Source organism: Mirounga angustirostris, unplaced genomic scaffold (assembly GCF_029215605.1).
Source record: "Mirounga angustirostris isolate CCGP_5_RB_7025 unplaced genomic scaffold, mMirAng1.0.hap1 SCAF_9, whole genome shotgun sequence".
Taxonomy (NCBI): domain Eukaryota; kingdom Metazoa; phylum Chordata; class Mammalia; order Carnivora; family Phocidae; genus Mirounga; species Mirounga angustirostris.
The window spans coordinates 28,278,956-28,302,537 of record NW_026991717.1 but is presented as its reverse complement, the minus strand read 5'-3'; the positions used below and the strand labels follow the sequence as shown (position 1 = coordinate 28,302,537).

Sequence of the window (23,582 nt, the reverse complement as noted above, 5' to 3'; positions counted from 1 at the left end):
TCATTTTCTTAGAATGTTTGGCAAGAACAATAACATTTGGTGTTTTCACAGCAGTGTGTTGTCCTCGTTGCACTTGAAATGAAATCCAAAACCTCAACCAAAGCTTATTAAACATGAATGATCTGGCTGCAGCTACCACTCACATTATTTTCCATCATATGTTCACTTGTTCACTGAATCCAGACCCAATGGCCTTCTTACTAGGTGAATGTGTATTTGTACTTGTCAGTTCTACCTGGGTGCTCCTCCTAAGCATGCTGCCGGCTGCCCAACAGTGCCTGGCACATAATATGCACTCAATAAACATTTGTCAAATGAATAAAGGAATGAATGGGACTGAGCAATCTGGAATATTGGTTTATGAGGATTTTACATTTATAAAATATTTATGTTTATAAATGGAACTGTGTGTCCAGAGATACAATAGTCAGTCACAATAATTATCACAGGTGTTGTGTGGAGAGTCGTTCTTGGATGGATTCATCTAAGAAGGCTTCTTGTGAGGATATTTTTATCAGAGTCTTAAACCGAGAAGAAAGAGAAAAGAATTGTAATCTTTAGGCAATATTAGGAAGCTTTGGTGATTTCTTGGTTCCTAAGCAATGAGTTACCCTTTTAGGCATGTTCATGCTTTGTATCCATTTCCTTCTTTGGGTGTCCAGGATGTTTGGAAAGTCTTCCTGTGCATCTAGATTTATTTGTGTCTTTGTCAGTGGGACATCTTTAGCTATGCCAAGAGTCTGTCACTGAAAATAGTAATAGTGCTAATAATAAGAGGGATAAAGTCTCTAATTTGTAGGTTTCATTTAATGATTTCATGTTAATGGTTAATAACTCATGCCAAATGCCAAACTAAACTTCACTGCAACATTCCGAGTTCTCCTTGGCTACCCATCATTTTCTTGTATATAAGTTACTTTTTGGCATAAGTTACATTTATTCATAAGCCCTGAAGTTTATAACATAAAGGTCATACATTTCTTATATTCTCAACTGTGTTAAGAAAAATTAAGATCAAATGAGAAGTAACATAATGTGAATGACTGAAAGAGTGTTCATTCACTGGAAAAATTAATTTTGAGGAGTTCTGGCAGAGAGCACAGTTGCCTACATCTGAGGGGCAGAGATTGACCACCAATATATATTCAGATTACAAGTTCAAAAATACCAATGGCTCATTCTTCTTGCCTTTGGGGGGAAAATAACAAATATAGAAACCACCCCCTTAAAAAATAAAAATAGCAAATTAAAACAGAGGAAAACACAGCACTATTACTACCAAAAACAGTTAATAAAAATTTTTATTTAATTTTATTGCTTTAGTGTTTTTCAATAAGTATTCAAGTCTCTTCTAATGTATCTCTTACATGGAATATAAAAATAGATGGAATTAGTTTTTAAATTATAAATGCCTTGAATGGATCTCTGATTGAGTGTAAGGGAACAACATAAGAAGTTTATTTTTAGAGAATGAGAGTGGTCGTCTAGCTTTTCTGCCAGGCACCTGAACATGAGGGTCATTTACAAACAAGATTGCTAGTGAGTTCACTGGGAAGAAACATGCATAATTCTGGGGAAAAATGGATACATAGGTATTTTCGTTTTTGGATGTTTACAGCAAAAAGGATTTATAATGAGCTCTTTATCAATTTCAATAATCTGTTTTTAACCTAACTGTGATATTCTCTAAAAATAGTGCTGTAATTTAAGTTGTTAGAATAATTTCAATTATAATGTATTCCAAATGTTTGTGAAAATAGCTGAATGTATCAGCTGTTAAAATGTCAGAACTTTTGGGACGCCTGGGTGGCTCAGATGGTTAAGCATCTGCCTTTGGCTCAGGTCATGATCCCAGGGTCCTGGGATCGAGCCCCACATCGGGCTCTGTACTCAGCAGGGAGCCTGCTTCTCCCTCTCCCTCTGCCTGCCTGTCTGCCTACTTGTGATCTCTCTCTCTCTGTCAAATAAATAAATAAAATCTTAAAAAAAATGTCAGAACTTTCAATATATTTTAGAGGTTTTAAAAATCAGAGTGTGTGTGTGGGGGGGTAGGTGTGTGTGTTTTGATCAGGTCAGATTTTGATGGAGATGATTTTAAAATAAGATGAGATATCATGAAAAAGGGGGGAAAAAAAGACAGGAGGGAAAGGTAGATCAAAGATTATCTGTTAAAAGGACCCCAAAGAGCACATGACTTTCTATTTGACCTCTTGAATACTGACATACTTGGGCTTCCACCTTGGTTCAATTAATGGTCATGGGACTTTTAGGCATTTCCTTTCAAATTCTGACAGGATTCAGGTTGACTAGCATCCTTCTCTCTTTATCCAGAGTTGCTGTGTGACTCATGCTGACCTCCGTCCGTTACCCCGCAGAGGGCTCTAGGATGGACACTAGGTCTAGCTATGCCCCTGTCCGGATCCCTGGGTGGTGATTATGGGTGCACAGATCAATTGCAGAGGATCTGGCAGAGGAGAAATAGCACATTTAATCTATTTTTTAAATCTAGAAGTTAGCTGAAGGAAGAGTGTTTTAACTGAGTTACATAATAAGAAAGAATATTGAATTCTAGCTGTTCTTTGGGGTATAAACCTATTAAAGTTTATTCCTCTCTCTGATTGCAACTGAAACTGTGGACAAAATACAAAAACCAAGTACCCATGGACTCTGAAAAATAAACAAAACCAGGTGGATTGTGGAAGGGAATTCATACTTGGAGAAGTGACCCTCTTGGGGTGATTTTTTTTCTCTCTCCTGGATTTCCCTCCAGGACAGGCAGGCTTCAGTCATAGCACAGCATGGTGGCATAAATGCCTGGCACTCCCACAGTATCCTCACCTTTCCACCCAGAGAAGCCAGAGAAAGTAGCATCTGTGGGCTAGAGAATGAGGGAATCTCAGAGGAGAGTTCTACACCCCCAATTCCATGCATGAAAATGTACAATTCTGAACAATGCATGTGTGGTACAGACCCAAACCAGCCTAGTGAAGGCCTAGAGAACTATTTGAGATTAGAACCATTCACACAAGTCTCTAACTCCTGTATGCTGGACAGGCACAAATCAACATAGGTAGGTTTAAAGAACTCAACAGAAACTTGACCCATCTGCACAAGTTTCCAAGTGCTGAACTCAGCATATGTGAGACAGACTGAAACTATCATGGGAAATATGAATTTGAACCATTATCCATGGAAAGTGAGACAGAGATTGTGGTCTGAACTTAACTTCTAACTGAAAAAGAAAATAATCTCCAGAAGATTATAACAGGACCCGGAGTCTACATATCTTAACATTGACAATATCCATGAGACGATGCCAAAGAACTCAACATACAAAGAATGAGGAATATGTAATTAATTCTAAAAGGAAAAAAAAACAATAAATAGATCTTAACCCCAACATGATCCAGATGTTGAAATGACCAAAGAATTTTAACTATCTATTATAACATGCTCAATGAGGTAAAGAAAAATGAATTTGAAATGAATGAAAAGATAGGAATCTTTAGGAGAGAAACAGAAATTATAGAATGTCCAATGGAAAAAAGACAGTCTCTTCAACAAATGGTGTTGGGAAAATTGGATAGCCACATGCAGAAGAATGAAACCGGACCATTTCCTTACACCACACACAAAAATAGACTCCAAATGGTTGAAAGACCTAAATGTGAAACAGGAGTCCATCCAAATCCTAAAGGAGAACACAGGCAGCAACCTCTTTGACCTCAGCCGCAGCAATTTCTTCCTAGAAACATCGCCAAAGGCAAGGGAAGCAAGGGCAAAAATGAACTATTGGGACTTCATCAAGGTAAAAAGCTTTTTTTGTTTTTTCATTTTTTTTAAATTTTATTCTTATGTTAATCTCCATACATTACATCATTAGTTTTAGATGAAGTGTTCCATGATTCATTGTTTGTGCACAACACCCAGTGCTCCATGCAGAATGTGCCCTCCTCAATACCCACCACCAGGCTAACCCATCCTCCCCCCCCCGCAGAACCCTCAGTTTGTTTTTCAGAGTCTATCGTCTCTCATGGTTCGTCTAAGGTAAAAAGCTTTTGCACAGCAAAAGAAACAGTCAACGAAACAGAAATTATAAAATAGAAGCAAATGCAAAGCTCAGAGCTTAAAAAATATAACACTTTCATTAAAAAAACTTTATGGGTTCAATAACAGAATGAATTGGAAAGGAAGGAAAGGTCAGTGAATTGAAAATAGAACAATATATGTCATCCAGTCTGAAGGGGTTGGTTAAGTGTCACATATTTATTTCATTTGCCATTTTATAAAAGAGTTCTTATTAGATAGTTCTATTTTGATTTGATTTGACTTTTTTAAATTAAGAAACCAGTTACTTTGAACCGAGTTAGTAGATACAATGTTCAAGTATTTTTTTTTTAAATTTTTTTTTAAGATTTTATTTATTTGAGAGAGAGAGAATGAGAGACAGAGAACATGAGAGAAAGGAGGGTCAGAGGGAGAAGCAGACTCCTTGCTGAGCAGGGAGCCCGATGTGGGACTCGATCCCGGGACTCCAGGATCATGACCTGAGCCGAAGGCAGTCGCTTAACCAACTGAGCCACCCAGGCGCCCCTACAATGTTCAAGTATTTTGAAGCTTTTCCTTTATGTTGTCTTACACTGCATACCATGAATGTTGATATGTGGGTTAATTATATGATATTAATATATAAATAGATAGTTGTTTATAGGTTCACATCAAGGTGTGGACATAATACTGTGTATGTATGTGTATGTATGTGTATGTATATACTCATATATAATCATCTCTATTTGATATCTAGCAGGAAGTTTTAATCTGGTTTAGACCTCTGGCTTTTTTTTATTATGTTATGTTAATCACCATACTTTACATCATTAGTATTTGATGTAGTGTTCCATGATTCATTGTTTGCATATAACACCCAGTGCTCCATTCAGTACGTGCCCTCTGTAATGCCCATCACCAGGCTAATCCATCCCCCCATCCCCCTCCCCTCTAGAACCCTCAGTTTGTTTCTCAGAGTTCATAGTCTCTTATGGTTCGTCTCCTGCTCTGATTCCCCCCCCTTCATTTTTCCCCTCCTGCTATCTTTTTTTTTTTTTCTTAACATATAATGCATTATTTGTTTCAGAGGTACAGGTCTGTGATTCACCAGTCTTACACAATTCACAGCGCTCACCATAGCACATACCTTCCCCAATGTCTATCACCCAGCCACCCCATCCCTCCCTGAGTGTTGCTGGAGTGGGGGGTGGGGTGGGAGGGATGGGGTGGCTGGGTGATAGACATTGGGGAAGGTATGTGCTATGGTGAGCGCTGTGAATTGTGTAAGACTGGTGAATCACAGACCTGTACCTCTGAAACAAATAATACATTATATGTTAAGAAAAAAAAAAAGAAGAAGATAGTAGGAGGGGAAAAATGAAGGGGGGTGAAATCGGAGGGGGAGACGAACCATGAGAGACGATGGACTCTGAAAAACAAACTGAGGGTTCTAGAGGGGAAAGGGATGGGAGGATGGGTTAGCCTGGTGATGGGTATTAAAGAGGGCACGTTCTGTGTGGAGCACTGGGTGTTATGCACAAACAATGAATCATGGAACACTACATCAAAAACTAATGATGTAATGTATGGTGATTAACATAACAATAAAAAAAAGAAGGGAAAGAAAGGGGGAGAAAAAAAAAATTCCTCATATCAGTGAGATCATATGATACATGTCTTTCAATTAATAGTATAGAATGAAATAAAAGATGTGACTACATTTAATTGTGTTTTGCAAATTAAAAATTTTATTTATTTATGGATTATTATAAATCAGTGATTCTTGTCAGGTGGTCAGGGCTGATTTTGTGGCACCATTGGAACTTTTTGGAGACATTTTTGGTTGTCACATTGGGGACTGGAAGCCAGGGATGGTAAACATCCCACAATGTATAGGACAGCCCCTACAATAAAGAATGATTTAATTTCTAATGCCAACACTGCTGACTAGATTTATGAACAGAGTTATCTAAATAGATTTATCCTAATGATTTTCTTGATATAATAGCAAACTTGATTGAGAATTGTGATTAAAAAAAAAAAAACAACCCAACATTTGGGTTCCACAGCTTTTAAATGAAGGCTAACCAACAGCTCTACATGTGGATAGGGAAGTTGTAAACTTGTATTTAAACATGGCCAAGCTGATGTTTTCAATATTTATAGTCATTCAGCATGGTGACATCACAGTACAAAGGCCATATTTGAGAGGTGCAAGGCAGCCGTGTCATGCCCACGTTTGGTTCTGTATTGGTGCTTACTTTCAGGATCCATCGTGGGCAGCAGAACATCCCTTCCCTGGCTGGGACGAAGGCAGCACCTGAGCAGGATAGCTCTTGCACTTACATCTCCTTCATCTAATCTTCTTTCCTACGTTTCCTTGGACACAATTTTCTCAATCTGAGTAGTACTGAGAAAATAGTTACATGCTGCAGTTAAAGAGATCTTTTCTTTCTTTCTTTGACAGTTTTAAAAACCATGCATTTTCTTTGATTCTTCTAAAACTCTGTGATGTTGAACTTCAAAAAGAAATTTGAAATGCAATTTACTTGAAAGACCTTCTATATGGAGTGACATTTCATTATGTACAGTTGAATAGTGCTCCTATACAGCAATCCTAAAGAGATGGTATTCCATTTGAATGTAAATTTAATGTGGACAGTAACACAAATCAATGAGAAATTCCTGCCTGTGGTATTGTGCTTTCTTTTCAGTGAATCTGTGCCTATCTGATAGTAAATTATTTATAGATTGTGTATTTGAGTCTGATCCTTTATAAGACATGAGAGCCTGAACCAGCCTTATGTTCACTTGTTTTCATTTTAAAGACATGTTTCTTTGAAAAAAATTCTCATCATATATCCATTTCTTCTAGGCACTGGCACATCTCCACTTAATAGAATATGTTGGAGAGCAGACTGCTTTGCTAATAAAGGTACATTAAATACTGCAATAGAATGTGCTTCAGCCACTGTTACTTTGATTTTGTAAAAAAAAAAAATCTGGTAAGAATAGGTCACAAATTATGTAAAAATTACAGCAGGGAACATTTTTTATCCTGTGTAGCCTAGAGATGAAGAGAGACTTTTTCCAAAGAATAAATAATTACAGATGCCTGCAATTTTGCTATTAGCTTTCAGTTAAAACCATCTAAGGAGAGCAATAGAGACACCAGTGTTAGTAAGTGAATGCACAGCCCCAAGGCTCTGCAGGGAGATAAGTAACCAGTGTGTGCTGCCACCAAGAATGGGGCTACCATTCTCCCCTCCCCAGGGGCTGGTTGGCTTGGGGGTGGCTGGGAATCACTCTCCTCAGTTTCTTGTAGACCCACCTGAGGCTCCCAGTATTAGCCAGGAAAGCCCAGGCTGGTTCTGTTTGCACACCAGGGTTTGCCTTGGTCTTTTCCTATGTGAAAGGAAGGACTGACAGCCCTGTGAGTCCCACATGTCCTACCATCCTCAGTGTGTGTGATTTATCAGTGCCGCTATGATACATAGCACTGCTATTATCTGCTCCTTTCCAGATGGTCCCAGAGGATCAGCGCCTCACAACTGCCATCATCCTGGTGGTCTGGGTTTCAGCCATTGCATCATCCTTGATTGACAACATCCCATTCACCGCAACAATGGTGAGTTGCACCATTCCTCCATGTGATAAGGACCCGACTTTCAGCCTGGACATGATCTGGGCCCATCAGAGGAAGCAGAGAATGAAACTTGTCCCTTTGCTGCGCTCATAGCTATAGAGGAGAGATATGGCAAAGCATGGGGCCAGCTGGGCCAGGGGTGCTGAGTCCACATTGCAGGCTGGAATCCATGGGCCTGCAGCTGCAAGGGGCAGTGCATCAGTAATTAGTTGTTTCAGGGTTAGCCCAACTGAGAGCTGCCACACCTCATGGAAAAGACAATCTGTTTATTTTTTTCTTTCTTAAAGAAAATTGTAAGATACCAAAGACAGGCTGGTTGAAGACATTCATCCTTTATTCCCCGTGAATACAGAAGCTGTTCTAACTGGCCTGTGTGGCTTCGAGTGCTTGGCTTGGGCAGGATTTTGAGTTCTCTGTGTGGTCCTGACTGCAGCTGAGATTGGGATACACATTAAAAGCCTTACTTATACAAGGATGATGAGCCCCATTTCTGCTGTGTCTTCTGACATCACTGATAGGTGTACGGCAGAATTGTGAATCCCTGGTGTGACAATGTAAAGGCAGGAATGGGAGCTTGCATATAGGAACCTGGGGTCCTGTCATGAACACCTGAGGTCCCAGGTGTGCTAAGCATATGTGAACACTCCTCATGACTGGATTCTGGACAGGGGAATTTTCTCTGTTCTTGTGATGTTGAGGGCCCAACTATACTCCTGCACAACAGCCTGTGCAAGGGGGCTCCCATGACATTCATCCCCTGGTATCACATTGAGAATCACGTGGGACCCTTGGGAGTAGAGCAGAGAACCTGGCAGTGAGAAGTAGGGCAGTGCTTCTCTCTCCCACAGGACCTTAGGCTGACCTGGCACTCGATGTTACTCACTCATTGCCTGAGATTGTCTGCAGGTTGGCTCTCTAGTTACCTAGCTATTATTCTTCCATAGTCTGGGTTTGGTAATTCTGAGCTGATTTTGTGGCTGTTATTACTTTATCATGAAGTCCTGAGTTAGAGAAGTTGCACAGATGTTGTAGAATGTCCTGGTTTGGGCTCAACAGGCACTGTCATAACTGTGGCTGTGATGCTGTGGCCCCACAGAAGGCCAAGGGCAGCGGCATTTCTCGAGCGGACTAAGGCAGCTGGGCCCTGGGCTTCTGAAATGCCAGGTCAGCTTGTGTGTGCCTTCCATTCTCAGATGAGGTAGTCTCCAGAAGACCCAGCGTGTGTGAACCCATGAGGCCACACAGTGCGGCCACAGCCAAACCCTGATCTGCCCTTGGGGCTCTGCATGTTATGAAGCTGCTACACCCTGCCTCCTGGGGAAGCTTCTAGGTTTCAGGACCCAGATCCTCTCTGGGAGTGGATGAGAGGGTACCTATTGTTAGAAATTTAAGCTCCTCCATTTTCTAAATATATGACACTTCTGATGTTTTCATTTTAACAATTAATTTTGTTACCTAAAATTGAAATTAAAAAAATCAAGAGAATCACGGAGGATAGTATAACCAATATCTGTATGCTAACCACCCGAAATGAGGAAATTCAAACATTCATTCTTTTTGCCTCGGGTTTTCTTGTTTGTTTTATTTTTAAGAAATAAAACATAGATCAACGTGACACCCTCTGTTCCATCCCTTAACCTCCAGGATCATGTCCATCCTTCCCTGTACTGAGAGGACTACCCCCATGAATCTGGGGCATATCCATTCCTTTGATGGTCCACTATGGAAGGGACCAAGGGAAAGATCTTGGCTTTGTGAGTCAACATGGACAGACACCAAATGCTGAGAGACCAAGGATACAGCTATTGCATAAATTGGCAGGCAGCTTTCTAAAACTGCCAAATCCGTTCTGTGACTCAGCAGGTTGGCAGGTGGTGTCCACAGTGGCTGCATCAGAGGAGAACATGGAGAGCCACCCAGGTCTTCACCTTAGTCTGGAGGGCCCAAACAGATCTGAAGCCACCTTAGTCTGGAGAACCCTAAGAGGTCTGGCTGGTGGGTGGAATTTTATGTTGGTGACATTCCCATGTTCTCAGCTTTGCTATTTTCCTGGGGGCTGAACAAGAAGACCCAAGAAAATTTTGTGGAAATACTGTCAGGTCAATACAGGGGTAGAGATAGGTTTGCCTGCCTGTGGCCATCAGATATGCAGTGAACACACTGGAGCTGCAACCCAGGTCCCTGCTGCCCAGTGTGCAGAGGATACCCTGTTTCAGCCCAACCTCATTCTGCGGTGAGAACATGCTCTGGCCAAAGTCATCCTCCATGTCAACATGACACATGTCTGTGGAGATTTTAACATGTGTGGAAACTTCATTAAAAAGGGTCAGAAAGCTGATGATGCATTCAGCATTTCCAATGACTAGGAATGCTGGCAGACATGCTGGCAGGGAGACCAAGGCTGTGCCTGACAAGGTTGTGAGGCATCTACTCAAAGTTTCTTTAGAAAATTATGAGCATGATTCCATTATTCCAAGGCAGTGAGTTGGAGAGACAAAACAAAGCCCATCTCTTCCTGGGTGGTGTCTTCTCTCTGGAGTGTGTCTTTAGGTTGGGGGGGCATTCCTCCAGTAGGCATATTGTTAACTGTGGGCTGAGAGCGGCAGGTAGGAAGCACTATTCACATTTATTCATGGCATTTCTCTTCTTCCAATGGTCAGAGAAGAACACCAAATAATTTAGGAAATGCAAAAGACTTAAATTCTAACTGGCAGGATCATGCTATTGAATTTTTGCTTATTTCACAGTATCCAGAGTCAAAAGAACTAGATCATAGATGGGCTTATCTCTCTAATTTGGCTGGATGGGTCTTCAGTGAAAATTACAACATGAGCACAGCCAAGCTTTGGAAGAGCACCCCAGGGGTTTTTGGGATTAGATTTGCTCCTTTAAATTTTCCTTATTCCTTGGGCTCTCCCCTTCACTTTGACTTTTGCTAATCTTTAATGGTAATACTATTAAACAATTATATATATATAATTGTTATATATATAATATATAATAATATATATAATATATAATACTATTAAACAATTATAAACATTATTAGGTCAACTTAATATTGATATTCCATCATTGTTTAGGGCAATCAGAACAGACATGGAGCCTCTGAATCAGGAAGCTTGAAGCCCTCTCTCTCCTAACTCTCTGTGTCATTGTTAATTCCTCACTTGCTTGGGGCAGAGCGGGGCCCAAAGGGCTGAGGCCGTGGGAGGCACTGGGGGTTTTGGATGGTGGTTCTCTATCAGTTGGTTTGGAAATATTTCCTTTTTGTTTTGTCTTTAATTTTTAATTAATTAATTAATTAATTTTTAAGTAGGCTCCACACCCAGCATGGAGCCCGGTGTGGGGCTCGAACTTACGACCATGAGAGGCAAGACCTGAGCCTAGATTAAGAGTCATACACTTAACTGACTGAGCCACTCAGGAGCCCCTTTAATTTTTATTTTTTTAATTGAAGTATAGTTAACATACAGTGTTATGTTTATACAATATAATGATTCAACAATTCTATACATAACTCAATGTTCATAGCTTTGAGTGTATTCTTTTTTTTTTTTTTTTTTAGTATAGTTGACACACAATGTTACATTAGTTTCGGGTGTAAAACATAGAGATTTGACAAGTTTACACATTATGCTGTGTTCACCACAAGTGTAACTGCCATCTGTCCCAATACATTCCTATTATTATATCATAATTATATCCTTTATGCTGTGCCTTTTATTTCCTTGATTTATTCATTCCATAACTGAAAGCCAGTATCTCCCACTCCCTTTCACCCATTCTGTCCAACCCCCTACCCTCCTCCCCTCTGGCAACCATCAGTTTGTTCTCTGTATTTTATAAACACATTTTATAAATGTATTATATAAATTTTATAAATACAGACCTATAGTCTGATTCTGCTTTTTGTTTGTTTATTCATTTGTTGTTGTTGTTTTAGATTCCATTTATGAGTGAAATCATATGGTATTTGTCTTTCTCGGCCTTAACAAATATTTCCATACACGGTAATTCCATTAACATCTGTGCCTCACCGTCCTTCCCCTTCCTGTCTACAGTTGATAAGGAGCTGTGGGAGCCACACATGAACTCAGACCTGCTTTTGTAGGCACCTTCTTAGGTCTCCCCAGTACATTATACTAGAGAATTTTTGGAAACCTGCAATACATCGTTAATGACTGAGAATTCCCTGACAACCTTTCTCCCTTTAAACCTTATCTTTTCAGCCTCTTTTGCTTGAACAGGAATTCTCAGGCTATTTTCAAGTTAGAATGTGATTATTCTTGTCCTGGATGTTGAATTCAAAGGATGGTAATTTATGCACATAGTTTTGTGGGTTTTCTCTGACTTCTTGGCTCCTCATCATTATCTGTATTATCATTCAGCCTTGATGAAAGTCAGTTTTTCATGGCATGTTCTCATGTACCTTTTTCCTTTAGGTCTTTGTAGTATCCTCCCTGCTAGCTGCCCTGCAGGAGGTGCTAGGGCAGAGGGCAGACTGCTGTAACCCCTGACAAAGAAAAATGCTCTTGCAGGGTATTAAAAGTCAGAAGCATTTCACATTTGCTTTTGTTATTTACATAATCTCATTTTGTTTTCATTCATCTTTTCTTAAAACATCCAGGATCAAAATAATGTGGAGGGTCGAACCTGGTCCAGCAGATTGCAGTTGGGTTTAATAACATGAGCATTTGTAGCAATTAACAGTTCAGGTTCTGGAGAAGGTGGGTCTGGACTTGGTGCAAGCTGAGAATGCACTGGGTTAGAGAAACAGAAATGATAGCAGCAGAGAGATGCTGTTTTCCCCATTAGATTGGCGGAGCTCCTGCAGTTGGATCACTGTGGTACTGGCAGGCTGTCAGGTAGGAAGTCAGCCCCTTGGGGCAGTGCACGACTTCCTTGGGAGGGGCTTCCCCCTTCCCAAAGAGAATGGCCTCTGAGGGGCCCTGCAGTGCCTAGGCTGAGGGTCCTTCACCTTCCATGACCCAAGGACTGACCTCTACACTGCCAGATCCTAGCTCCATGGCACTCCTTAGAAAAACAAGTCACACATTGGGGCACCAATAGCCTCAGAGAAGGTTGATCACAGCATATCCCAGAGACATAGGAAAACAAACAATAAATTGTAAGAACAGTCAGGGAGGTTTTAATCATTGAGCAAAAAATACTTTCTGGAACTAAAACCCATAACTTTTAAAAAATGTTGAATAATGAATTGAAGAAAAGTCAATGTTAGGCCTGAGTTAGTGGGTTTGAAGCCAAGTGAAAGAGCTAACTAAAAGTACAGAGCAAAAGTACAAAGGAACAGAATCATGAAAAAAGATAAGAGATTTGGTGAGACCCAGGAGACCAGGCATGGAATGATAGGAGCAATGATAGGAGTTCCAGGAAGAAGAAAAGGAATGCGTTGCATTGACAATGAGCAGCCCCTCCATCTCGAGTGGAGTCTGGGTGGCATGTACAAATGCATGCCTTGGCTACCCAGACCTGCCAAGTCAGAACCTGCACCTGGACAAGATGCTGGGTGACCACCTGCACATGTGCTGGGCTGGGCCAAGTCTTCATCGAGAGGTGTTCCCCTACCATTATCAATATGCCTGCCACTGCAGAACTACAATCCCACCCTCTCTACTCTCAGGATCCCCTGTGAAGATGCAAGCTGTCCTTAGTATTTGCCTGGGGCACATATTAAATCTCACATAAAAAGAATCTGACCAGGAGTGGGTAATTCCTCACAGGCCCAAGCACTTTCCCATCTATCAGAGATGGCTGGGACAAGTCTCTAGGTTGAGTGTCCAAATTTAAAGTCTCACCTGGGGCAGTTCGCAGGCATCAGCAGCAAAATGACAACCATCAAGAGTGCTAGTTGGGGATAAGTGAACACTGACCCCAGTGGTGGTGGGTTTAAGGAAGGCAGGTGGTAGAGAGGGTAGGTGTGGTGGATTAGAGGAAGAGCAGGTGTGCTGGGCCCAGGGAGAGCAGGTGTGGGGGTGCAGGAAGGGCAGGTTGTGGGCATAGAGAGAGGGCAGGGTGCACTGGGTCAGAGGGAGGGCAATACCTGTCTGGCTGCAATGCGTCTTCTCCCTGCAGGGAAGTAGGCTTGGTGTATGAACTTATTTGATTTTTCCAAAAAAAAAACAAAACAGGTATCACTATTTTTCTATGAAAAATTCTCAACTCTCAAATGTTGATAATAAATTCAAATTTCAAAACTGACCCTGCTGGCTTCTGCACTTTACATTCTCTTTCACAGAACAGCCTCTCCTCTTGGTACTCACTGTGAGGTTACACTGGGTTGTCCTAGGACAGCTGTCCACCTGAAAAGTGCTGTGCCTGCCCCTTTGGCATTGCCCTGTGCCCCAGAACAGCCCCTTGCCCTGAGAACCACTGCTGCTTCCTGTTGTTGCCTACCTGGGCCACCTCAGCCCCTCTCTGGGCATCTCCTGCCTTGTGTCTCTTTCATTCCTATAGGAGACAGCCTAGCCAGCCTCCCTTTAATTTTTAATTCTCCTGCACTCAGTCAGGAGCCATCCCTCCCAGGGTCCCGGATCAGATGCCCATTGTAGGGGTTAGAGGTCAGGCAGCAAGACATGTGTCCTCCTGCTCAGATATCTGAAAAAGAGCTTTATATGTATTTTAGATGAATTAATACTACAGTATTTAAATATAAGTGTATAGATTTAAAAGAATGATGAAATGCTTTTGTTTAATAATGTCAATATATGCTAGCAATTACATTCTTGGCAACTATTTTAAATTAGGATGACAAATTTTACCTATCAACTTAAAATGTATGAGCTAGCCACATTTTTTTTTTCAGAATTCCTTGGGGACAGCTGAAGTGACTAGCCCAGAGGTGGGCACTCAGCTGGTCTTCTTGTACAGTGCTGTGTGCTGGGCTGATGCAAGTAACGTTTCATGGGGTAAGGTGATGGCTGTCCTAGGATGACCCTGCAGCAATATCAAGAAAAGAAGTTGTTTTGTGCAGACCCAAAGCCAAACCAGCAATCTCAGGGGAACACAGAGTGTCTGGGTTCAGCACACCAGGCAGTGTGTGTAGCCCTGGCAGGCATCCCAATGGGCCTTGATGTAGGCAGCAGTCCAACCTCACCTGTGTTCCTCCCTGTGTTGGGGATCACTTGGGGTTCAGCTGGGATCAGTCCAAGCAGAGCCTTTCCCAACACCTGTGTGATTTTCAACATCCACTGGGCCATGATCCAGGAGTCTCTTAGTCTCTTTCCATGGGTCCTCCATTGTCTAGGACATCCATTGTCTAGGACTGAAAGCAGCTCACTTTGATGATGTATGGAAGATCTGGAAATTGATTTCCTTTATACCACCCACGTGCTTTAGCTCCCTTAAAGTCTTTGTGTACCCCCAAAGAGAAATGTAACCCAGTTCTGGACCCTGCTCTAGAGGTTGTTGTTGCTGATAACTTTGTGACCCAAGTCAACAGCCCTTCCGGCTGACCAGCCCTCCTTTACACTCTCTTTCCTCCTTAAACACCTATCTGTCATGACTATTATTAAGATTATCTCTGTGTAGGGCGCCTGGGTGGCTCAGTTGGTTAAGCAACTGCCTTCGGCTCAGGTCATGATCCTGGAGTCCCGGGATCGAGTCCCATATCGGGCTCCCTGCTCGGCACGGAGTCTGCTTCTCCCTCTGACCCTCCTCCCTCTCATGCTCTCTGTCTCTCATTCTCTGTCTCAAATAAATAAATAAAATCTTAAAAAAAAAAAAAGATTATCTCTGTGTATTAATCCTCAACTCCCTTGCCTCTGTTTGGCTTCACAGTCTTCCTTTGGCTAAGTACCACCTGTTGCCAGGTTGAGCCTGTCCCCTGCCTCCCCACCCCACATGCACAGAGGAGCCGAGCAGCAAGCACCTGTGTTTTTGCCATCTTGCTCCCAGCCATAGCACTTCCGTCATGGTTGCCTGCCACACAACTTCTCCCTGGGCCTCATCCTCCCAAGACTCTTGATGACTTCTGCACACCTCTTATCTCTTTGAGCCTCCAGTGCCCTTCCCTTCCTTCCTAGCAATTGATAACCTTGCTTCCCTTTGTGACGAGATAAAAGCAGTCATGTGGGAGGTTACACAAGCAGTGACTATTGTGGCTGCCTGGGGCATCCTACCTTCCTTCCAGTTATATGGAGGGGATTCCTATTCTCAGTGGAGGCCAGCCCCTCCACCTGGCACCAAAGCCACAGTTCTTTCCTGCATAATTTATTTTTCACTCTCCACTACATCATTCTTATCAAGATCTAAACACGCTGCCATCTCTCTCTCATGAAGACCCTCAGTGAGACACGCATCTCTGTGACTCCCTTCCCTTTCCTCTACTTCCTTTAACAACCAAACTCTTTGAAAGCACTATCTATCCTTGCCATCCTCGTCTTGCTGTAATCCCTCTTCATTTTCCTCTTGACCCCACTGCAAGACTTCATGGTATTCACCCTTGTGATAAATCCAGTGATGCTCCTGGTTCTCTTCTAACCTGGCCTGTCAGCAGCACGTGGTGGAGGCAACCTCTCTGCTCCTTGGGATCCTTTACATGTCTGGCTCCTCAAGATTCTTCTCCTATCTGTGCAGCCACTCCTCCTTGGTCTCCTTCCATAGGCCTCTTCACCTTCCAGCTCCCAAACACTGGACTCAGTTCTGGCCACTTCATTCCCTAGACTCATTGCAAGTGGTCTCATCCAAGCTCATGCTCTAAATTCCACCTACTCCTGGGCTTCTTTGGGGCTCAGGTATCCCAGTTGCCCCCTCACCTCTCCACTGAGATGCCTCCATTGAGGCATCTCAAACTTAACATGTCCCAAACCAAATCCTGATTCCATCCTTCCCCAATCTTCCCCACTTCCATAAAAATTTCATTTTCTCAGTTTCTCAGGGCCCCAAATCTTAGAACCAGCCCAAGCCCTTGCTCTTTCTTATAACATACAGCCAGCTGCCTTTTGAAACTTTTAAATATGGCCAATTTCCATAGTCTTTACCACTGCCCCCAAATCCTAGCCAACATTCCCCACCTGTGTATTGCAGTCACCTCCAAATTGTTCTGTTTCCACTCTTGCTCCACCCCCAAGCATCCATTCTCCACTGAGGAATCCCACTTCCCTCAGCACAACTCAGAGTCTTGCAGTGACTACATGCCTTACCGATCTGGCAACCATCACCTCTGATTTCACTTCCTATCACTCTTCTCTTTGTCCATTTAGCTCCAGCTACACTGGCCTTCTTAGCTTTCCTTGGACATGTCAACAAGCTCCTGCCTTAAGGTCTTTGTACTTTCTATTCTTTCTACCTGAGACTCTTTGCACAGATCATTAGGAGCTTGGTCTTGCCTCCTCATCTTATATTAAGTTTTCTTAAAATATTGCTCAGTACTAAAGTGATGCCCCCCTTATCTCCTTTGTGCTTATTTTTTCTCCATAGCACATAATTCCACCTAACATTGTGTATTTTACTTGTTTTGATCTATTTAGTTGCTTAATATTTACCTTTAAATCAAATTACACATTCATATAAAGTGCTAAATCAATCTAGAATTCTTATTAAAAAATAACACTTTTATATAACCTTCATCTCATCTCATTTTCTTGTGGAAAACTTTGTCATCATTTGCTGCTTTTTAATTTTATTTTTTGTTTCTTGAATGATGTTATCTGTGTTTCTACTCCTTCTGTGGCCTTGTCCTCTTTTGCCTGCGTCCTAGCATCTTTCCATTTGTCTCATGTTTGGAGAGGCAATGACTTCCTTAAGTTCAGGCTTTTGGTGCCAGATTTCATAAGGGATATTGGTATATAGTTTTCTTGTAGTGTCTTTGCCTGGCTTTGGTATCAAGGTAATGCTGACTTCATAGAATGAGTAAGGAAGTATTGCATCCTCTTTAGGTTTGGGGATACTTTGAGAAGGATTGATGTTAATTTTTCTTTAAATATTTTTAATTTAAAATGTTAAAACATTTCTTAAATGTTTTAAATGTTTTGTAAAATTCACCAGTTTGGAAGTGTTCCCTCCTTTTCAATATTTTGGAAGATTTTTTCAATATTTTTTTATTATGTTCAGTTAGCCAGCATATAGTACATCATAAGTTTTTGTTTAGTGTTCACTGACTCATTAGTTGCATATAACACTCAGTGCTCATCACCACACATGCCCTCCTTAATACCCATCACCTGGTTACCCTATCCCCCTACCCCCCTCTCTTCTGTAACCCTCAGTTTGGTTTCCAGAGTCCAGAGTCTCTCATGCTTTGTCTCCCTCTCTGATTTCTTCCCATTCAGTTTTCTCTCCCTTCCCCTGTGGTCCTCCACACTATTCCTTATGTTCAACATATGAGTAAAACCATATAATAATTGTCCTTCTTTGCTTGACTTAATTTCACTTAGCATAATCCCCTCCAGTTCCATCCATGTCAATGCAAATGGTGGGTATTCATCGTTTCTGATGGCTGAGTAATATTACATTGTATATATAGACCACATCTTCTTTATCCATTCATTTGTTGAAGGGCATCTCAGCTCCTTCCACAGTTTGGCTATTGTGGACATTGCTGCTATGAACATTGTGGTGCATGTGCCCCTTCTTTTTACTACATCTGTATCTTTGGGGTAAATACTTAGGAGTGCAATCACTGGGTCATAGGGTAGCTCTATTTTTAACGTCTTGAGGAACCTCCTTACTGTTTTCCAGAGTGGCTGTACCAGCTTGCATTCCCACCAACAGTGTAAGAGGGTTCCCCTTTCTCCACATCCTCGCCAACATTTGTTGTTTCCTATATTGTTAATTTTGACCATTCTAACTGGTGCATACAAATGGCTAACAGACACATGAAAAAATGTTCAGCATCACTAGCCATCAGGGAAATACAAATATTTTGGAAGACTTTGAGAAGGATTCGCATTAATTCTTGAAATGTTTAGTAGAATTCACCAGTGAAACTATCTGGTCTTGGGCTTTTTTTTTTTTTCTTTTTAAGACTTTTCATTATTTACTCAATCTCCTTACTAGTAATGGGTCTATTCAGATTGTCTTTTTTTTTGTGATTCAGTTTTGGCAGGTTGTGTGTTTCAAGGAATTCATCCATTCCTTCTTGGTTGTCTAACTTGTCATATAACTGTTTATAGTAGTCTCTTATGATCCTATGCAATTCTGTGGTATCAGTTGTGATGTTTCCTTTTCCATTTCTATTTATTTGAGTCTTCCTTTTTTCTTAGTCTAGCTAAGGTTTGTCTCTGGTTTCCTTTTGATCATTAGACACATTTAAGACAGTTGATTTAACATATTTGACTTATAATTCTAATGTCTGGGTTTCAGGGATGGTTTATGTCAAATTATTTTTAATTTTTTCACCTGCAAAGGAGCCATACATTCCTATCTCTGTATGTTTTGTAATTTTGTTGTTGTTGTTGAAAACTGGGCATTTTCAGTATTATGTTGTAATAACCCTGGAGATTTAATTCCCCTATTCCTCAGGGAGTGCTAAATCTTGCTTGCTGAAAGGCTAGAGCCATTCATTTCTGATTTTTCCAAACTTTTTTTTTTTTTTTGCAAAGTGTGCATTTTTTTGTTGTGTGCAACCATTGGTGTTTCTCTTCTATTCTTTCTATAGTAAAGCAGCATTTTGAAAAAATTTTTCTTGAGGGGGATACAAATAGTTTCATGAAGTCTCCTGGGATCTGTTTCATCCCTCAGGGATTAAAACAATGACCAGCATCTGGGCTGACCCTCAGGGATCAAAAGCAGTGGTCAGTAATCAACACACATACCCATTTTTGGAGGACAAGATCCTTTTTGTCCACCTTGCTAGCTGGAAGTTGCACATAAAGGTGGCTATCTGCCACAGGGCTGGGAGTATGGAGAATGGTAACCAGTATAAGAAAGGCCAAAATTAAATAGCTTCTTTTTAAATCTCTTCCCTGGCTCCTGCACGTGTTTGTCCACACTCCAGGTTTCCAGAATAGTTAAAGGCATACCTCTGAGACATTGTGGGTTTGATTCTAGACCACACAATAAAGCAAATATTGCAATTCAGTGAGTCAAATGCATTTTTTTTTGTTTTTTAGTGCATATAAAGTTATGTTTATACTATATTGTAGCCTATTAAGTGTGTAATAGCATTATGTCTAAAAACAATGTACATTAAATAATTTAAAAATACTTTATTGCTAAAAATGCTAACCAGCATCTGAGCTTTCAGCGAGCCATAATCTTTTTGCTGGTGGAGGGAATTATCTTCATGTTGATGGATGCTGACTCATCAGGGTGGTAGTTGCTGAAGGTGGGGGTGGCTGTGGCAATTTCTTAGAACAAGAAAACAATGAAGTTTTCCATATCTATGGACTCTTCCTTTCATGAACAATTTCCCTGTAACATGTGATGCCCTTTGATAGCATTTTACCCACAGTGGAACTTCTTTCAAAATTGGAGTCAGTCCTCTCAAAATCTGCTGCTCTTTTATCAGCTAAATTTATGTAATAGTCTAAGTCCTTTGTTGTCATTTCAACACTCTTCACAACCTTTTCACCATGAGTAGATTGCATCTCAGGAAACCACTTGCTTTGCTCATCCATAAGAAGCAACTCCTCATCTGTTAAAGTTTCATCATGAGATGACAGCAATTCAGTCACATCTTCAGGCTCCACTTCTGATTCTAGTTCTCTTGCTATTTCCACCCCATCTACAGTTGCTTCCTCTAGTGAAATCTTGAACCCCTCAAAGTCCTCCATGAGGGTTGGAATCAGCTACTTCCAAACTCCTGTTCATGTTGATATTTGGACATATTCCCATGAATCAAAATGTTCTTTTTTTTTTTTCCTGGATACTGTTTGGATTTTAATTTCTTTTTTTTTTTATTCTTATGTTAACCCCCATACATTGCATCATTAGTTTTAGATGAAGAGTTCCATGATTCATTGTTTGTGCATAACACCCAGTGCTCCATGCAGAATGTGCCCTCCTCAATACCCACCACCAGGCTAACCCATCCTCCCATGCCCCTCCCCTCTAGAACCCTGTTTGTTTTTCAGAGTCCATCGTCTCTCATGGTTCGTCTACCCCTCCGATTTCCCCCGCTTCATTCTTCCCCTCCCACTACCTTCTTCTTCTTCTTTTTTTTTTTCTTAACATATATTGCATTATTTGTTTCAGAGGTACAGATCTGAGATTCAACACTCTTGCACAATTCACAGCGCTTACCAGAGCACATACCCTCCCCAGTGTCTATCACCCAGTCACCCCATCCCTCCCACCCCCCACCACTCCAGGAATCCTCAGTTTGTTTCCTACAGTTAAGAATTCCTCATATCAGTGAGATCATATGATACATGTCTTTCTCTGTTTGACTTATTTCACTCAACATAATACCCTCCAGTTCCATCCACATCGTTGCAAATGGCAAGATCTCATTCCTTTTGATGGCTGCATAATATTCCATTGTATATATATACCACTTCTTCTTTATCCATTCATCTGTCGATGGGCATCTTGGCTCTTTCCACAGTTTGGCTATTGTGGACATTGCTGCTATAAACATCGGGGTGCACGTACCCCTTTGGATCCCTACTTTTGTATCTTTGGGGTAAATACCCAGTAGTGCAATTGCTGGATCATATGGTAGCTCTATTTTCAACTTTTTGAGAAACCTCCATACAGTTTTCCAGAGTGGCTGCACCAGCTTGCATTCCCACCAACAGTGGAGGAGGGTTCCCCTTTCTCCGCATCCCCGCCAACATCTGTCGTTTCCTGACTTGTTAATTTTAGCCATTCTGACTGGTGTGAGTTGGTATCTCATTGAGGTTTTGATTTGGATTTCCCTGATGCCAAGCGATATTGAGCACTTTTTCATGTGTCTGTTGGCCATTTCGATGTCTTCTTTGGAAAAATGTCTGTTCATGTCTTCTGCCCATTTCTTGATTGGATTCTTTGTTCTTTGGGTGTTGAGTTTGATGAGTTCTTTATAGATTTTGGATACTAGCCCTTTATCTGATATGTCATTTGCAAATATCTTCTCCCATTCTGTTGGTTGTCTTTTGGTTTTGTTGACTGTTTCCTTTGCTTTGCAAAAGCTTTTTATCTTGATGAAGTCCCAATAGTTCATTTTTGCCCTTGCTTCCCTTGCCTTTGGCGATGTTTCTAGGAAGAAGTTGCTTCGGCTGAGGTCAAAGAGGTTGCTGCCTGTGTTCTCCTTTAGGATTTTGATGGACTCCTGTCTCACATTGAGGTCTTTCAACCATTTGGAGTCTATTTTTGTATGTGGTGTAAGGAAATGGTCCAGTTTCATTCTTCTGCATGTGGCTATCCAATTTTCCCAACACCATTTGTTGAAGAGACTGTCTTTGTTCCATTGGACATTCTTTCCTGCTTTGTCAAAGATGAGTTGACCATAGAGTTGAGGGTCCATTTCTGGACCATTGATCTATGTGTCTGTTTTTGTGCCAGTACCATACCGTCTTGATTCTGAAAGCTTTGTAATAGAGCTGGAAGTCTGGAATTGTGATGCCGCCGGCTTTGCTTTTCTTTTTCAACATTCCTCTGGCTATGCGGGGTCTTTTCTGGTTCCATACAAGTTTTAGGATGATTTGTTCCATTTCTTTGAAAAAAGTGGATGGTATTTAGATGGGGATTGCATTGAATGTGTAGATTGCTCTAGGTAGCATTGACATCTTCACAATATTTGTTCTTCCAATGCATGAGCATGGAACGTTTTTCCATTTCTTTGTGTCTTCCTCAATTTCTTTCATGAGTATTTTATAGTTTTCTGAGTAGAGATTCTTTGCCTCTTTGGTTATATTTATTCCTAGGTATCTTATGGTTTTGGGTGCAATTGTAAATGGGATCGACTCCTTAATTTCTTTCTTCTGTCTTGTTGGTGTATAGGAATGCCACTGACTTCTGTGCATTGATTTTATATCTTGCCACCTGACTGAATTCCTGTATGAGTTCTAGCAGTTTTGGGGTGGTGTCTTTGGGGTTTTCCACATAAAGTATCATATCATCTGCAAAGAGTGAGAGTTTGACTTCTTCTTTGCCAATTTGGATGCCTTTGATTTCTTTTTGTTGTCTGATTGCTGTGGCTAGGACTTCCAATACTATGCTGAATAGCAGTGGTGATAGTGGACATCCCTGCCGCGTTCCTGACCTTAGGGGGAAAGCTCTCAGTTTTTCCCCATTGAGAATGATATTCCCTGTAAGTTTTTCATAGATGGCTTTTATGATATTGAGGTATGTACCCTTGATCCCTGTACTCTGAAGAGTTTTGATCAAGAAAGGATGCTGTACTTTGTCAAAAGCTTTTTCTGCCTCTATTGAGAGGATCATATGATTCTTGTTCTTTCTTTTGTTAATGTATTGTATCACGTTGATTGATTTGCAGATGTTGAACCAACCTTGCAGCCCAGGGATAAATCCCACTTGGTCATGGTGAATAATCCTTTTAATGTACTGTTAGATCCTATTGGCTAGTATTTTGGTGAGAATTTTTGCATCCATGTTCTTCAGGGATATTGGTCTGTAATTCTCCTTTTTGATGGGGTCTTTGTCTGGTTTTGGGATCAAGGTAATGGTGGCCTCATAAAATGAGTTTGGAAGTTTTCCTTCCGTTTCTATTTTTTGGAACAGTTTCAGAAGAATAGGTATTAATTCTTCTTGAAATGTTTGGTAGAATTCCCCTGGAAAGCCATCTGGCCCTGGGCTTTTGTTTTTTGGGAGATTTTTGATGACTGCTTCAATTTCCTTAGTGGTTATAGGTCTGTTCAGGTTTTCTATTTCATCCTGGTTCAGTTTTGGTAGTTGATACATCTCTAGGAATGCCTCCATTTCTTCAAGGTTATCTAATTTGCTGGCATAGAGTTGCTCATAATATGTTCTTATAATTGTTTGT

At 41.0% G+C, this 23,582-nt stretch overlaps 1 protein-coding gene across 2 annotated transcripts in view; it reads left to right on the top strand.

Moving 5' to 3' along the window:
* The window catches only part of OCA2 (OCA2 melanosomal transmembrane protein), a 561,894-nt gene that overhangs the window by 331,001 nt on the left and 207,311 nt on the right, over positions 1-23,582 (top strand). For both annotated transcript variants that reach the window (XM_064570041.1, XM_064570040.1), the window contains 2 exons: positions 6,923-6,982; positions 7,571-7,675. In XM_064570041.1, the coding sequence (XP_064426111.1) occupies positions 6,923-6,982; positions 7,571-7,675 (165 nt within the window). The remainder of the gene's footprint in view (positions 1-6,922; positions 6,983-7,570; positions 7,676-23,582) is intronic.